At 46.2% G+C, this 17,997-nt stretch overlaps 1 protein-coding gene across 1 annotated transcript in view; it reads left to right on the forward strand.

The window, feature by feature from the left end:
* Positions 1-3,573: 3,573 nt before the first annotated feature.
* Positions 3,574-17,997, forward strand: part of SRRM4 (serine/arginine repetitive matrix 4) — a 167,492-nt gene continuing 153,068 nt past the window's right edge. Inside the window, exon 1 of the mRNA XM_006060958.4 lies at positions 3,574-4,110. Coding sequence (XP_006061020.3) covers positions 3,980-4,110 — 131 coding nt within the window. The 5' untranslated portion in view covers positions 3,574-3,979. The remainder of the gene's footprint in view (positions 4,111-17,997) is intronic.

Raw genomic sequence — 17,997 nt, forward strand, 5'->3', positions numbered from 1 at the left:
CTACCAAGAATGTGGGAGGATTCCCTTTTCTCCACACCCTCTCCAGCATTTATTGTTTGTAGACATTTTAATGATGATCATTTCCCTGTTGGCTCAGTGGTAAAGAACCCACCTGCCAATGCAGGAGACATAGGTTCAATCCCTGGGTCAGGAAGATCCTCTGGAGAAGGAAATGGTAATCCACCCCCGTATTCTTGCCTGGGAAATCCCATGAACAGAAGGAACCTGGTGGGCTACTCTGTGGGGGTTGCAAAAGAGTCAGATATGACTTAGCGACTAAACAACAACAATAATTCTGACTGGTGTGAAGTGATACCTCATTGTAGTTTTGATTTGCCTTTGTCTAATATTGAAGTTAAGAATATTTTTATGTGCCTGTTGGCCATCTGGATGTCTTCTTTGGAGAAACGTCTATCTAAGTCTCTACCCTAAATGAGATAACGTTTATGAAAGGTTTAGCACAAATGGTGACTAGAACATAAAACATAGTAACACTTATGCAATACATGCAGTTATTATTATCTAAGACAGTCTATTGTCTCTTGGGGAACTATGCAGTCAGGGGAGGAGGATTCCTGGTTTATTCTGTTAGTCCAGGAGCGTTTGGAGCAGTGTATTTCCATAGTCTAGAAGAGAAATGGATAAAAAACAGCGAATGCTGTATTCAAATTAGACATAGGATAGAGCTTTCAAGAAGTGAGGATTAGTAAGCCCAGAGTAGTAAAATCATTTTTTTCTCCCCAAAAGTCTATATGAAGAACTACAGTATCTTGTAATTTGAATAGTTTAGTATGATCCTTTTTAAGGACACAAAGACAGATGAATTGGGCTCATTATCATATTTCCCATTATCTAAGTAATTATTTGAATCATTCACTGTTCACTGGACTTTTGGAAATGGGTATAGACTTTCAGGTACCCTGATGTCCCTTGATGATGGTAGGTAATGATTAGCTGTATTATACTCAGAAAAATTATGGACAGAGAAAGTAAGGGCTTTACCCCAATAATACAGTAGTGTCAGTTAGGTAGAGTTTGAACTGCTTTAGGAGCATAGCTATTTCTCTGACCTAGTGATGCTGCCTTTTTGGATCATCAGAGAGAAGGATATATAAAAATCTCTGTAGTTCTTGCTCTAGAGTGCCTGAGTTTGCAAATCCTAAAATCATTTCTCCTTGATCTCCCAGTTTTCTAATGAAAGAGCAATACCATTCAGGTAAAGAAGCACTCTCTAGAAATGGCTAGCAAATTGATTTTAATTGGAGTCCCAACTCTAACAAATTAGTGGTGGGATTTGAACCCAGGAAGTCTGGCTGTGAGGCTCGAGAATTTATCATCCAGCACTCCCAGCTTAGAAGACTCAATACCATGTGCTTCTCAGTATGTGACTCCTTTGGTATCTGACGGTTTTCACACTGTGTCACCATGGGGTACCTGGTATCCCAAGATTCTCCTAGCCCCCAAGCAAAACCAGAGTCTGTATTCTGTTTTTCAATTGCTAAGCTGTGTCCAACCCTTTGCGACCCCACAAATTGCAGCACGCCAGGCTTCCCTGTCTTTCACTATCTTCCAGAGTTTGCTCAAACTCATGTTCATTGAGTCAGCAATGCCACTGTATTTTGTACAGACTCCCTTTGCTCATATCAAATCACCTGGGGCAAGTCACTTGACCATCCTACATCTCAGCTTCATCACCTTTAAAATGCAATAATAACAGCTTCCCCTCCCACATTACCTGGCTGCTATTCGTGTTCAAAAGAGACAATATTGTACAAAATTGGAACTTTATCAACATTCTAAAGAATGTTGATATGTAGAACAGGAACAGGCTGGGAAATGTTGTTTTTTTTTCTTGTGGGGGCTAGGATCTCATCTACCTCTTCCCTGCAAGTGATTCAATTCAGAACCCCTATGTCATGACTAAGGATGGTCTCAAATATCTCAGACTACTTAAGGAGCCAGTTCTCAACGGCATTTCGAATGACATCAATTTCAGAATGGGAAATAGTACCTGAGAGTGATCAGTGAGTGGGAAATCTGAGGCAGGAGGGAGGGAAGGGAACATATCTGAGCCTAGCCTTCCCTTTCCTTCACCTCCAAGCTCCCCAGCCCCTACCTCCACCTGCTGGCAGGGCAACCCAGTTTAAGAAGGCAGCAAATGCATCTCTAATTGTTGACCAGAAGGGGTCACTGCAGAGTGAGCAGTGCTCTCAGGCACTGTCACAAGCAGGCAGGCAAATATCCAAATCCAAATCCAAATGCAGATACATTTCTGGAAGGATACTCTGTTACTTCAGAGTTCTCACTGCCTTCCACCTACCCTTTCTCTCATATCCTCCTCCAATTTTCTTTTAAAGAATTTCAGAAGTTCACAATGGTGCCCTGGTCCCTTGGGTCCCTATGGCTATCACCATCAGCAGGAAGTTTATTCCCGTGTCCAAGACACACTGCCAGGAGCTGGGAGGCCTTTAAGACTTGGCAAAGCCTCCTTCCAGGAATGTGAGGTCTGGGGAGTGGGAGTAACAACTCTGCTGAGATAAAAGGACTCCAAGGGAGAGATGGGCTAAGGGGGTCCCACATGTCTTTCTTATTGAAAACCCTGGGGGTGAAGGACAGAAATTCTGCCCAGATCCTCTGCCTCTAGGTCTTATTGTGATTCTAAACTTCCACTTTCTGAGACTAGGGTTGAACTGGGAGGGGGTAGAAGATGGAGAGAGAGACAGAAAAGTAACTATCCCCATATAATCCTCCAATTTTCCCCTCAGATCCCTCCCCCAAGACCTTTCTTCTCCAAATGGGACTCCTCTCCTGAGACATGCAGTATTAAGAAAAAGTGGCTGCAGCAGAGTTCCCCAAGACTGGATAGGAAGGGGCAGGGTGGGGACACTCTTTCCTTTGGATGAGTTTGGCAGCGGGACGTTGGGCTGGCTGGCTGTGAGGCACAAAGAGACATCCCTTAGAGCCGCATGCACAGATGTAACGCTGCACCCCTCTGCGGGCGGGGCCGGCTCGGCAGATGGCGAGAGGCCGAATTGGTGACGGATTGTCCATCAAATGGCACTTTCTGGGTGGTGAGGATCTCGCTTGGCACCCAGGCTCAAAGAGGAATTCAGAAGACTCCACCCCTACCGCTTTGCTGCTGTAGACAGTCCCTCTCAGAAGTGAGGCGGGGTGCGGGGGGGCAGGGTGACTTGGGTGGGTTGATTAAGTTTTTTCTACCTCCTTCAATAGAGATCTTCTACAGGACTTGAGAAGGGGTTGGGTAGGGAGGTGGCCCGGCCCAGAGGGCACGCAAGAAAGGGTTGGGGCAAAGTCCGCAACGGAGAAGGAGGCGAGGGAGCTAGAAAGCAAGATCTCACGCCTGGTTCAGTTCGGGTGCCGGGATTGCTTTTCTCTGGGGTCAGCGCTGCAACTCCGTAGCCGCGGGGCCCTGGTGTCAGGCGCACGCCCCGCCCTTTCTCCTCCCTAGACCTGCGGGCTTTTGTTATGCAGATGGCGGCAGGAGGCTGAGACAGAGGAGGAGGGAGTGGGTGGGGAGGAGGAGAGGCGGAGAGGGGGGAGGAAAGTGCAGCTCGCGCGACCAGCCTCCTCTTCCAACGTCACATTGTGAGAGAGACAAAACCCGGGCGCGCCGGAGCTCACACGCGCACGCACACACACAGACGACCCCGGCGCCTCTTCTCTCCGGCGCTGCCGAGAAAGCCAGTCCTCCCTTCCTTTCCTGCGGCGCGGAGGCTCCGCCAGTCAGAGCGCAGCCCAGAGCTGACCCAGAAAGCGAAAGGAACCGGCGGACAAGCCTTCTTTCTCCCCTGCTGGCCCGGGCGGAGGCGCCCCATCCCCCGCCCTGAACCCCTGTCTTTCGCACCCCACCCTTCTCGGTTTCAAACGGACAGGGACCGAGCCCGGTGAGCCCCCTTTTGGAATCCACGTTTCAGCACTTCGGACAGCGCCCGGGAGCCCCGGGCCCTTTGGGTTGGCTATGGCGAGCGTTCAGCAAGGAGAGAAACAGCTTTTTGAGAAGTTCTGGCGAGGAACCTTTAAAGCCGTGGCCACCCCGCGTCCAGAGAGCATCATTGTCGCCAGTATCACGGCCCGCAAGCCGCTGCCAAGGTAATGACCTCCTGCTTAAGAGGGGAGACCCTGGCAGTCCCCCTTTTCTGGCCTGTGCCCCAAGCCCTGAGGGGTGGATGCAGGCAGCTGGGCCAGGGCGCCTGTCTTTTCTCATCACTACTCTGTATCTCCCGCTGGAACATGGGAACTAATTGCTTGTGTGAGGTGGAAGCTGTTGAGAAGGAACAGAGAGTCTTTAGGGGGAGCAATGCTCAACCGGCTGACCTGGCAGCTGCTGTTTGAGAGGCTTTGCTGTCTTTGGGTGGGTGGTGGTAGTGGGAGATGACTTGACTGAAAAACTTTTCTTGGTATCACAGAGCTCCGAGGACAGGGGGTGAACAAATGGTGGAATTGAGGCAGTCGGGGGTGCTGAACAAGAAAAGATGAAGATTGAACTAGCTCAAGCCTTGTTCAGATACAGTGGCACATTTCTATACTCAGCTCAGAAACTAGGGAGCTCTGAATGTTTTGACAAAAGCCCATATGCTGTTCCCTCAAATACACCCTAAACAGCACCCTCCTCTTTGCCTTTCTGGCTATTGCTGCTGCTGAATTATCTAGTCTCCAGCATCCAAAACCAGGACTCTGGGCTCAGGAGTCAGGGAAGAGCTCCCAAGATCAGGAAGATGATCTCAGAAGAGTTTAATCTGTTTTTTTTTTTTTTTTTTTTCAAAAAGAGTCTGATTGCTTTGAACTCAGGCAAAAGAGCCAGTCCTTATGTGGCGGTAGAGTAGTGTGATGGAGGGAGGGTGAGGGAAGAGATGAAAGAAGAGCAGAAAGAGGGTGAAGAAGATGTGGGGTGAAACAGAGAGGAGGTTACGTGCAACGGAAGCATTCCAAGACAGAGAAGACCCAATTCTTTTCATAAATCATTCAGTTTAGAGGAGTTTGGGAATGAAAGGAAGAAGGCTGTGCACTCTGTCAGGAAAAATCAAGGTTGTATGAAAACTCTCTTTTGCTGGTGTTGGATGAGTGGTTAGGTGGGAGAAAAAGAAAGAAGTGGTCCAGGGAAGACCACTTAGAGGATTTATTAATCCTGGCAGGCTTCATTAGGGAGTAGATTGATAACATGTCTGGGAAAGGGCTTCAGACAGAATGCCTGGTCTGGCACAGTTGCATCTGAACTTTCCAGTGGGTGTACGGTGGAGGACCAACGGGGAGTCATATCTTAAGAATCCAACTCAGACTGGAGAACTTTTCATAGTCTGATAGGGACCTGGCTCATACAGGTCTTTAGAAAAATGGATGTCCCATGTTGGAGAAGGGTGGACTAGAAACATGACAGGCCAGCAGGATGTAGCAGGCTGTAAGTGGCAGCAGCAGCAGCGAGTATTTGCGTTTGGGATAAAGGGATATCCTCTGACACAGGCTGGAGAAGAGGAACAATAACACCAAGTACCACCAAAAGCTGATGTTACTCTGCTTAGAAGGAGGTCCTTTGTAGAGAGCTTTGACGTCAGTGGTTTTATCTTCCTGGGTTTCTGCCATCCATTCCACCTTCGGAGTGCACCTACTGTTGGCAAATCAGTGCTGTGTTGGCCACAGAATATGCCCTTGTAAAAGGGACTAAAGGAAATTTCACTGGAAACTAGAAGTGTGGCAGTCGGTCCAGAGTCTTCCACATATTTCAGGGGTGCGGGAAGAGGACAGCAGATTCCTGGTGGTATTTTAATTCAGATGAGCGTACCTTATGTCCACCTTGCTTGGTACCTTCACCTTTCGTCTGTCAGTCTGTTAGTATCATGCCTTTTTTTCCTAGTCATACTCTCAATCATATTAATTGCTCACAAGGTTTCCCAACTGTCATGCTTTCTGAGGCTTTGTGCAAATCCTAATTTAATTCATATGAAACTCTTACAATAGCCAACCCTCCCCACTCAGGTATCATTTCACTCCTGGTATCTTTTAATGTCCCTAGACTCCTACCCCTGGAAAACCCATTCCCGAGGTGAAAGTCTGAGCACTTAGCCCCTGAATTATATCATGCTGAAAGGATTGTCTTATTAAACAGGCGTGGCCTTTCTGTAGAATAGATTCCAGTTTTGTAGCTGTTACTCCTAGTTTGGGGTAGAGAGTGAGCAGGGAACATTTGTATTCAAGTCTTCAAGAAGGGCTGGGTTGGAGTTGTCTCTTAACAGACTGGCTACAAAACCTGAAACATCCCCATTTTCACCCACACCATCCACATCCAGTGATGGTCATTTTCTATCTCCTTTGTAATGTTCTGTACTTACTTAATGATAAAAGTACCATGTTTCTAAAGCAGAGTTCTTAGGAAGGAAAGAAACAGAGGCACGGGCATAGCATCATCTGGGCCCAGCAGCTTCCTCCACAGGCAGTCTGGGGACTTTGTCTCATCAGAAATGTTGTCTCCTTTCATGAACGAGGCCCAGCTCACAGTCAGCAGATCTGCCAAAAGAGCTGGGGAAGGGGGAGGATGAACCTCCAGCCAGTCCTGTTTGTTACACACTTAATAGTTGTTTATAGATGAGAAATACCCCCTGAATGAACTTCCCCAGGATATTTTAAATCTATTTCTGAAGATAATTTAGTACCAGGATAGAAGCTTATATTCAATTCGTTGATTTCATACCAATATGCATACATCATACAACCTTTCTCCAAGCAAAGCACCCCCTGGTCCCTCTCCCTCTCCCCTTCTGTGAGGTATACTTGATGAGGCAATATCTTTATAATGTATCAAGTTGCAAGCAGATGTCTGACTCAAATGTCAGAACAGCATAGCAGAGTGGGAGGCAGTATATCACAGTGGTTAAAAGCTCAGAATTGAGCTTCACAGGAACCTGGATTCCCTGGTTCTGCCATTTAGCCAAGTGCCTTAGGCAAGTGGCTCTACCTAGTTGAGCCTATTTTGTCAGCTTGAAAATAGAAATAACAATAGTAGCCATCTGAGGCAGTGAGTTAGGAGAACTGAGTCAGGTGAAGCACTTCCCACAGTGTGAGGGACATAGTGATTGTTTAATACACATTGATTGTGTTTTTCCTGTCTATCCATTTCTCCCCCTAATAATGCTGACCATAAAAATTGTGAGTTTTCAACTCCTAACAGGCAACTGCATTGAAATGGAGAGGGTAGGATGAGAGCAGTCCAATATTTTCCTCCCTAAGTTCCCCTATTTCCTTCCCTGGGGGAAGGTTGGGCTTCCCAGGTGGCGCTAGAGGTAAAGAATCAGCCTGCCAAGGCAGGAGATGTAAGAGCTGCGGGTGCGATCTCTGGGTCAACCCACTCCAGTGCTCTTGCCTGGAGAATCCCATGGACAGAGAAGCCTGGTGGGCTACAGTCCATAGTGTTGCAAAAAGTCAGATACGACTGAAGTGACTTAGCACTCAGGGGAAGTTTAGCTGCTTTCTGATCCAGCACTTTCAATTGAGGGTGGTTGGAGGGCTGGTAAAGAACTGTCTGAATTCAGAATTGATTGGTACAGTACCCTTATGGATTATCCTTTCAGATTGTATAGCAATGACCAAGCACTGGCAGTCTAGCCAAGGTGCTAAGTCCTTGAAAACCATAGTTTTAATCCCCTAGTCCATCAAATCTAGAGTGACTATATAATTTATAGTTCATATCAAAGGTAAAAAGGGTCATCTGTGAGTGGTTATTCCAGGATGGAGTCTCTAACGGGGGCTATCCCAGGCAAACCTCACCACCTACCAGGTGGAAGAGAGCCAGCATGAATCAACAAGGTACTTGGGATGTGTGAGACTGCCTCTTTTGACCCTACCAAAGAAGTATAGTAATTTTCCTGGCACTAATTAATTCTCTTTTTAAATTCCTTAGCCCAGGAAAGTTTGTATCCAAGAAGTTTAGGCTCAGAGTGGGTAATCTAGTGTTGCAGGCCAATTCAAACTGTAATAATAATCATATCAATGAAGAGTAGTTGAAGACAATAAATATGTAACTGTTGTCTGTAATTAGCATATAAATTGTTTGTAGATACAGGAGTGTTTATAAAGGGCTAGAGAGGTGACCCCGCCCCCCTTAAATAAAGTAAGCATTCCCTTTCCTATTTTTTTGGCAAGCTATTAATTTTCTTCAAAAATCCTTTCCATACAGAATAGTCCAGAAGCAGACTTCAGTCCAATTCCTGTCTAAAGGATCATAAATTCCAAACTATCAGAGATTTTACTGCATAAAGGGAAAGATAGCCAAATTGTTAGGCAGGGAAAATGCCTTTGAATCATTTAATTCAAGACTCCCCTTCATGCCAAGAGATCAGTTAGCACATTTGTGCTGACTCTGTCTTTGGGAGCAGAGTAAGGGGCTGATGGGAGGCCATTTCCTATAGTTAAAAGCCAATAGACAAAGGTCAGGGAAAATGCTTGTCCGGTGATGAATGAACGTTTTCTCTGCAAAGGGAGTGTTACTGTTTGGGTCAAGCCTTTCTCCTTCTGAAAGGTGAAATTTGGTGAATGGTGTACAGGGTCAGTGAGGGGATCATTTCTGACACTGCCATATTCACTTGGCCACCGTGCTGTCTTAGAGACCCAGGCTGCGGTAAATGTTCAATGAAACTTACGTGCATTAATTGAATGAGTACACATGACCCAAACTCAGCATCAGATTGGCCCTCTCTCAACCCAAACCCATCCTGACAGGTTGAGGACGCTGATCAGTGCAACCTGGGAGACTGGGAGACAGACAGACAAACAGGCACACACACACACACACACACACACACACACTGCAAATAGATTTGACTCTAGCAACCCCCTCCAGTATTCTTGCCTGGAGAATCCCCATGGACAGAGGAGCCTGGCGGTCTACCGTCCATGGGGTTGCAAAGAGTCAGACATGACTGAGCGACTAAGCACAGCACAGCACAGCACAGTGTCAGAATGAAGCTCTCTAAATATAGAGATCTGTGTGGTTGGGTGAGTGGCCCTGTAGGCTGGTCCATGGACAGGAGGTTGAACTTAATCCCACCTGGAAGTACTTTCCAAACCTATATGAGTCCCTGTTAACTCCCGGCCACCATAGAGGTGGGGACATCTCTTCCATCCTATAAATGAGAATGAAAGTCTGGGTTAGGTGCCTTCTGCTCCATGGGCACCTTGGTCATCCTGCAGGGGCGCTACATACTTTTTAAATTATCCTTTCTTTCAGAGTGGCTCAATTTACCTTCCTGTGAGGTGGAAGAGTTCACAGGGGCTTAACAAAACCAGAGTTCAATACTTACTTATTACTAAGACTTTCTCTGATGTGTGAGAGACTATTTCTGGGGTGGAAGAGGTAGGGCAATAAAGAGCCTGGGCTCTGAAGTCAGATGTACCCAGTCTGATATCCTGCAAGGTTACTTCCTAGCTTTGGAATCTGCTAGTCACTCTACCTCTCCATGCCTCAGTTTCCTCGTAGATAAAATACTCATCTCACGGGGTTGTGGTGAGATCATTCTCACTACAGTTGCCTAAAAGAGCCAGTGGAGATTTGTACAGAGCTGCTTTAAAAATTCAACAGGCCCCCAAGGCAAACTAATTAAAAGAATTGTTTCCTTTTACTGTTTGCAGACACTCACTGGCTCCAGTGGCTTTTGGCAAGCACCCTGACCTTCTCAATCTCAGTTTCCTCATCCATACAATGGGGCTAATAATAGCAGCCACCTTCAAGAGCTGTTGGGAGGACTGAATGAACTAATTTATGGAAAGCTCCTGTTTGGCACGCTGTGAGGGCTCCATCAATGTTAGCTCTTACTATTAATAATAAATGATTGTTCTTATTATTACTACGTGCCAGGCCCATTGGGGAGGAAAAAATGAATGAAATGCAGTCTTTTCATTTGAGGGCCTTGGAATTTAGCAGCAATGGGAGACATAAGCATGAGTGTGTGTGTGTGAGGCAGTCTTAGCACTGTAATGTAGATAGGAATAAAGAAAGGGGGATGTGGAAAGTCAGAGAAAGAGATCCTCAGTGAAGCTTGGAATCCTTGCTTATCATCATACTGTAATTGTTAGCTATCTCAGCTGTGAAATGGGAATGATTCTTTTATTTCATCTGTATTACCTACAAATGCAAGGAATGATCAGAATGAATAAGGCCTTTATCCCTTGTAGAGTATCAGGAAAGAGCTTTTCTTTTTCCAGAACCTTTTTATGGGGCTAAACTCTCAGGTGGGGGGAGGGGGGCATTGTTTGTGGGGATCTTAGTCAGTGCTAATGAAGGGGGCCTGTAGGAAGGAACTGCCCTTAAAATCTCCCAACTCCCCTGTCAGCGGCTCAAGGATACAGTCTCGGGCTTGGGCCATTAGGTTTCTTGTCCTTCATGGTCCAGCTCTGGCTAAAATGAAATCCAGTCTGCATTCCTCAAGCAGCCACCGACGGTGGGGTGATCAGAGTGAGCCCCTACATGTCAAAGAGAAAATAAACCAATGGGGAATGAATGCACAAAGTGGAAGAAGCTGCATGTGACTAAAAGCCAAAGCCATACTCTCATTCATTCATTCAGCAGATTTCTTGAGCTCCTTCTCAGTACCGCAGTGAAGAGCATGAAGCCCCCTACTCTCATGGGGGAAAAAAATAATAAAGAAAGAAAGAAATAATATAAGGTCAAGTGGTAGTAAGTGCTTAAAAGAAGAATAAAGCAGAACAAAGGGCTAAAGGGTGACGGAGGGGATGGCACTATCGGATGGGAGTGGGCCAGGTGCCTGGAGAAAGGAAAGAGTCAGCCATGAGGATTACTGGGGGAAAGGGTTTGTGGGAACAGAACATACAAAGGCCCTGAGGTGGAGCAGTTTGATATATTTGAGGAATAACAAGGAAGTTGATGTGGGCAGAGCAGAGTAAGTGTGGAGGAGACTGACAGGAGATGACTCCCTAGACATAGGCAGGAAACAGATCAAGCCTTGTAAGACCTTTAAGGACTTAACAGGTTCTCAACACCTAGGCTAGGAGGATGGAAGGGGAGTCCCAGGGGCAGTCAGGGACCCAGGTCTGATCTGTTTTTCTTGGCTCCTCTCTCCCAACTCTAATGCAGCCAGGGATGACTTTGAACAGCAGAGTCAGCTTAGCTGGGCCCCTCCATGCATTATAGACAAGCATGAAATTTACAATCTCTCTGATTGTGATCAATCAGATTAGGAAATTGAAAAAGACACTGTTTAGACTTCCAAATAGAAGTGGCAAATCTTGTTCCCATGGTGGTGAGGGTTTGGTGTATCTCTCATATCCATGCATGCAAATCTAGACTATTTCTCTCACCTTGCAGCCCCCCAGTCTCCCTTCACTGCACACCCTTGAAGCTACAGGCTATGCTCTCTCTCTCTCTCTCTCTCTCTCGGTCTCTTTCCCGTCCTCCATCTCCATTGGAGATTTTGCTGAGGGAGCTCCCATATGCCACCAGCCTGTATGTAGAGCTCCGTGAAATAAAACACAGAATTAAGATGTCATAGAGACAAAGCCAAACCAAATACAGGAACAATGCCGAACCCTAAAACAGTCATTAAGTAATTCACGTCTACATTTGTCTGTTTAAAACAAATATTAAGATCCTCTGGACGCAAATGTCTCTCATCAGGAGAATCCCCTAGTTGCCGGATTCCCTGGGCTTACATCCTGTTGACAGGTTCACTGAGCAGAAACACCAACGGATCACTGTACTCTAGCTCCATTAAAAGTTAAGCTTAGGCAAGTGAGCTGGAATTTTACAAAACAGTTACCACTCCTACGGGAAGAGAGGTGCCATCTGGGCCTGACATGTGTGTATTCATGATATGTGTGTGCATTCTCTCATGGTGGGAATATGTGTGCCAAGCTCCTTATGTTATTATGTGCCTAGCCCTGTGCTAAGCACATTTCATCTGTCATCTGATTCCATCCTCACAGTAACTTAAAGAGAGAGGTATTTTTAAAACCCATTTTTACAGATGAGGAAACTGAGGCTCAGAGAGTAGACGTGACTTGCTCATTGGTATGTGGATGGTAAGAGTCATCATTGGGATAAAAGCCCAGAGCTTGTAACCGGTACATTTATACTTAAGTGCCCTGGTGACTAAGTGGTAAAGAGTCTGCCTGCCAATGCAGGAGGCACAAGAGACTTCAATTCGATACCTGGCTCAGGAAGATCCCCTAGAGCAGGAAACTGTAACTCACTCTAGTATTCTTGCCTGGAAAATTCCATGGACAGAGCAGCCTGGCGAGCTACAGTCCATGGGGTTGCAAAGAGTTGGACGTGACTGAGCACACACACACATACACACACACACACACACACACACACACACACACACACTTTGGAGAAGAGGAAAACTGAGACCAGAGAGGTGAAGTGTGTCTTGTCCAAGGTCACATAATTTATAAGTATGAAACCAAGATCTTCACTCAGGTCTGCCCGATGACAGCTATGTTCTTCTCTGCCTGCAGCACATCCTGTCACTGTAGTTCAGATAAGGTCAGAGGTGTTTTTGTTTTGTTTTAATCATCTTACTTTATGTCCAGTCAGCTTAGGTAATTGCCATTGTGGTTCTCCCACCTCACACTACTGCCCGTAACTCTGTCTGCCTCTATCCTTACCCTCCGTACCCATCTTCATATCAAACTAGAGGAACCTCTGTGAAATTTAAGTCAAACTCCCTACCCTCATCTAAAGCCCTCCATTACTGTCCCTTGGTTGGTAGAACTTTAGGCCCTTGGTAACTACAAGCCATGGTACCACTCCTGCCCACCTCCCCCAAGATCATTTCTAAAATGCTCCTTCTGCATTATTAACAATAGCTAGGATATGGAAGGCTGTCACCCTGCTGATTTAACTTATATGCAGAGTACATCATGAGAAACACTGAGCTGGAAGAAGCACAAGCTGGAATCAAGATTGCTGGGAAAAATATCAATAACCTCAGATATGCAGATGACACCACCCTTATGGCAGAAAGTGAAGAGGAACAAAAAGCCTCTTGATGAAAGTGAAAGAGGAGAGTGGAAAAGTTGGCTTAAAGCTCAACATTCAGAAAACGAAGATCATGGCATGTGGTCCCATCACTTCATGGAAAATAGATGGGGAAACAGTGGAAACAGTGGCAGACTTTATTTTTGGGGGCTCCAAAATCACTACAGATGGTGATTGCAGCCATGAAATTAAAAGATGCTTACTCCTTGGAAGGAAAGTTATGACCAACCTAGATTGCATATTCAAAAGCAGAGACATTACTTTGCCAACAAAGGTCTATCTAGTCAAGGCTATGGTTTTTCCAGTGGTCATATATGGATGTGAGAGTTGGATTGTGAAGAAAGCTGAGCACCAAAGAATTGATGCTTTTGAAGTGTGGTGTTGGAGAAGACTCTTGAGAGTCCCTTGGACTGCAAGGAGATCCAACCAGTCCATTCTAAAGGAGATCAGTCCTGGGTGTTCTTTGGAAGGAATGATGCTAAAGCTGAAACTCCAGTCCTTTGGCCACCTCATGTGAAGAGTTGACTCATTGGAAAAGACTCTGATGCTGTGAGGGATTGGAGGCAGGAGGAGAAGGGGATAACAGAGGATGAGATGGCTGGATGGCATCACTGACTTGATGGACGTGAGTTTAAGTGAACTCCGGGAGTTGGTAAAGGCAATGGCACCCCACTCCAGTACTCTTGCCTGGAAAATCCCATCAATGGAGGAGCCTGGTAGGCTGCAGTCCATGGGGTGGCTAAGAGTCGGGCATGACTGAGCGACTTCACTTTCACTTTTCACTTTCATGCATTGGAGAAGGAAATGACAACCCATTCCAGTATTTTTGCCTGGAGAATCCCAGGGACAGAGGAGCCTGGTGGGCTGCCATCTATGGGGTTGCACAGAGTCGGACACGACTGAAGCAACTTAGCTGCCGGAAGTTGACGATGGACAGGAAGGCCTGGTGTGCTGCAATTCGTGGGGTCACAAAGAGTTGGACAAGACTGAGCACCTGAACTGAACTGAACTGAGGACATGGAAACAACCTAGATGTCCATCGACAGATGAATGAATAAATGAGCTGTGAGATATATATAGATATAGTGGTATGTTGCTGCTGCTGATAAATCACTTCAGTCGTGTCCGACTCTGTGCGACCCCATAGATGGCAGCCCACCAGGGTCCCCTGTCCCTGGGATTCTCCAGGTAAGAACACTGGAGTGGGTTGCCATTTCCTTCTCCAATGCATGAAAGTGAAAAATGAAAGTGAAGTCGCTCCGTCGTGTCCAACCCTCAGCGACCCCATGGACTGCAGCCTACCAGGCTCCTCTGTCCATGGGATTTTCCAGGCAAGAGTACTGGAGTGGAGTGCCATTGCCTTCTCCGAGTGGTGTGTTACTTAGTCCTAAAAAAGAATGCATTTGAGTCTGTTCTAATGAGGTGGATGAACCTAGAGACTATTATACAGAGTGAAGTAAGTCAGAAAGAGAAAACAAATATCATACATTGACACATATATATGGAATCTAGAAAGATGTTACTGATGAACCTATTTGCAGGGCAGCAGTGGAGACACAGCCATAGAGCACAGACTTGTGGACACAGCAGAGAAAGGAGAGGGCAGACGAATTGAGAGTATAGCATGGAAACGTATACATTAGCATATGTAAAATAAATAGCCAGTGGGAATTTGCTGTATGACACAGGGAGCTAAACCCAGTGCTCTGTGACAATCCAGAGGGGTGGGATGGGATGTGATAGGAGGTGGGAGGGAGGTTCAAGAGGGAAGAAACATATGTATACCATGGCTGATTCTTGCTGTTGTATGGCAGAAACCAACACAATATTGTAAAGCAATTATCCTCCAATTAAAAACAAATAAATAAAATACTGTTTCTCACTCCATCTGGTCCAGCTGCATCCCATTCCCTTTAGTTTCTCAAATTTCCCATGCCCTTCCTGCCACAGGGCCTTTGCACATGATGCCAAGAAAGCACTGTCTCTCCCCTGGTGCCTAATTTACACCTACTCACTCTACTTTCAGATCTCAGCTCAAATGTCATCTCCTTAGGGAATCCTCCCACAATTCTCTAGACTAGGTCACACCCAACATTAACTTTCTTATCAATGTAGTACCTTTCTTGAGTCTAAACAAATTTGTAATTTTACACTGATTTATGGGAGCATTTGGTGAAGGAAATGGCAACCCACTCCAGTATTCTTGCCTGGAGAATCCCATGGACAGAGGAGCCTGGTGAGCTGCTGTCCATAGGGTCGCACAGAGTCGGACACGACTGAAGCGACTTAGCATGCATGCATGGGATCATTGGTTGAAGTGTACCTCTTCTAACAGACTGAAGAGGATGGGGACTGTGTCAACTTGTTCATTGGTTTATCTCTTTCACTTGACGCATAGCAGGGGGTCAAACAAATGTTAATTAATTGCATGAATTGTAACTCTTTCTCCCCAGCAAATCATTTTCATACCTAATAATGTGAACCATATAGAATTTCCAGTATTTAAAAATAGCAATGTTTCCTTTAATTCTTAGAACCCTTTGAATTACTGAGGGTAGAGGCCACGTCTGTCTCATTCTTTACTCTATCTCAGCATCTAGAACAGTGGCCCATGTTTGGGGGATCTTTAAATGTTTGTTGAGTGAATAGTGGAGGGTATGCAAATATAAGAGCATGGTACAGGTAAGGAAACTCAGAGACCTACACACGTACATCATCAGAATTTTAGAGCTAAAGGGATTTTAGAGATCATCCAGTCTCCTCATTTTACATGTGGAGGATGAAAGGATATGTTTTATAGTATTTATAATTATTGGAACAACTGTACAGGTATAATTTATAAATAAATATACTTATATGAGGGTTTCATTCTCAAATATTTCTGAGAGAGATAAGAGATCAAAAGATCTCTGGGGCCCGCTCATGTCATTCAGTTCTTCATTTTGCAAATGGGGAAACTGAGACCCACAAAAGGGGAAGGATTTGCCCGAGGCCTTTACGGAGTCTGAATCAGCCTGGGTGAGCTCTGGGCTCAGTGAAGTGCGGCTTGAGAGCGTTATGTCACGGTTTGTGTGTCAGCTTCCCTGCTGTGATCAGGCCATCAGACCCCACTCTCTCTTTCCCCCGCCTCTCGCTATGAGATGTGGCATCCTGCCCCATGAAGTCCTCTTGTGGCATATGCTGCCCGAAGCCTGGTCTGGGGATCCTAAAGAGACGTCCATCTGTACTCAGCCTGTGTCTCACAGAGCAGGTGAACGGCTCTGGCTGTTCCCGGGATCATATTTCAGAGCTTTCAGCCAGTAAGAAGGCTTTTCTTTGGCCAGCCTCCCTTTCAAGGCCAGATGGCAGGTGGTTCTGGGGCCCAGCCCACTCCCATAGAGGGTAGGTAGGCTCAGGGCAACTCTTTACACGTGGACAGTTGTTTCTAGCAGGAAGCCATCACGACAATGGCACATCCTAGTGCTCAGCTCTTGGTAAGTCAGTGTCAGTTCACTGTGGCATTTAGTCTGCACTCAAGTAGGGAAGGCCATAGGGGGCATTTGAGGAACTTGAATGCAGCCTCTTTATTTTATAAGTGGGGAGACAGGGGCACAGAGAGTGTGCAGGACCCTTTGTGGAGCATCAGAATGTTAATGCCAGAGGTATAGCTGACATATGGGTCACCTGACACCTAGTTCTAAGATGCCACTCTGCTCAGAGTTCCTTGGAGAAGAAGGCAGAAAAATTAATTTATTCCCATTTTACAAGTGGGACAGTTGAGGCTGAGAGACATGAAATGCCTTGCCTTAAAGTAACATCATGAAATAATGACACAGTATTATTGTGGTGGTAGCGGTAGTGGTGGTTTAGCTCTTACTGTTGGTCTTATTTGAGTCTCACAACACTTAAGAGACTGTTTTATGTCCATTTTGCAGAAGAAGAAGCTGAGGCTCAAGGCCTTGTAAAGACCCAGAATAAATGCCAGGTCTCTTGATTCTAGGTTCAGTGTCCCTATCCCACTGCAGACAAAAAGTGTAATCCAAGAAACTTGTGCCCCGAGCATGGATCCACTAGGCAAGGGGAGGACAGGCATGCCCACCTGTGGTCACTGACCAGCTGCATTGCCGGTGTCACCCGCTTAAAGCCCCTTTCTTTCTCTACACTGAGTGTACCAGCCTCAGGCCCTTTTCAGCTGCCCCAGTGTATGCCTTTTCCTGAGTGGAGACATTCCCTTAGAGTGACATCCCTTTTAATGGCCAAGGAGGGAGGGAGAGTTTGGAGTAGGACCCTAAAAGTACAAGGGGGTGCTCAGAGCTCAGGGGCCTTAGGAGGAAACTTACCTCATCATTGAAGGGGCCGAATAGAGGGAAATCAGCCTCCAAACTTCAGTGAACGAAGCATAAGTCTAGAAACCTTCCTTCTTCCACAGGAAAGGTTATGTATGACCCTTGCCCCAAGAAAAGACATGCCGCCACCATGAGAGACTGTAGTGCCACTACTATAAAAGACACTTAAGAGTCTTTTCATCCCACACTCTCCAACTTCATTTTATGGAAGGAATCCAACCCAGAGTAGTTAAGTAACTTGCCTAAAGCCTCACAAGCAAGTAGTGCCATAGACAGTGGGTTCATCACAGAGCATCAGTGGGTTCTAGGGAAGAGGAAAAGAACCAATATGATTGCCATCCACTGCCTGTACCTATCCACATTCCAAAACACTGGCTGGACCTACAGTGTCTGTGGCCTACACCCTGGACCTACAGTGTCTATCAGATCAGATCAGATCAGTCGCTCAGTCGTGTCCAACTCTTTGCGACCCCATGAATCACAGCACACCAGGCCTCCCTGTCCATCACCAACTCCCAGAGTTCACTCAGACTCATGTCCATCGAGTTAGTGATGCCATCCAGCCATCTCATCCTCTGGCGTCCCATTCTCCTCTTGCCCCCAATCCCTCCCAGCATCAGAGTCTTTTCCAATGAGTCAACTCTTCGCATGAGGTGGCCAAAGTGC

The sequence above is a fragment of the Bubalus bubalis genome, chromosome 17 (assembly GCF_019923935.1).
Source record: "Bubalus bubalis isolate 160015118507 breed Murrah chromosome 17, NDDB_SH_1, whole genome shotgun sequence".
Taxonomy (NCBI): Eukaryota; Metazoa; Chordata; class Mammalia; order Artiodactyla; family Bovidae; genus Bubalus; species Bubalus bubalis.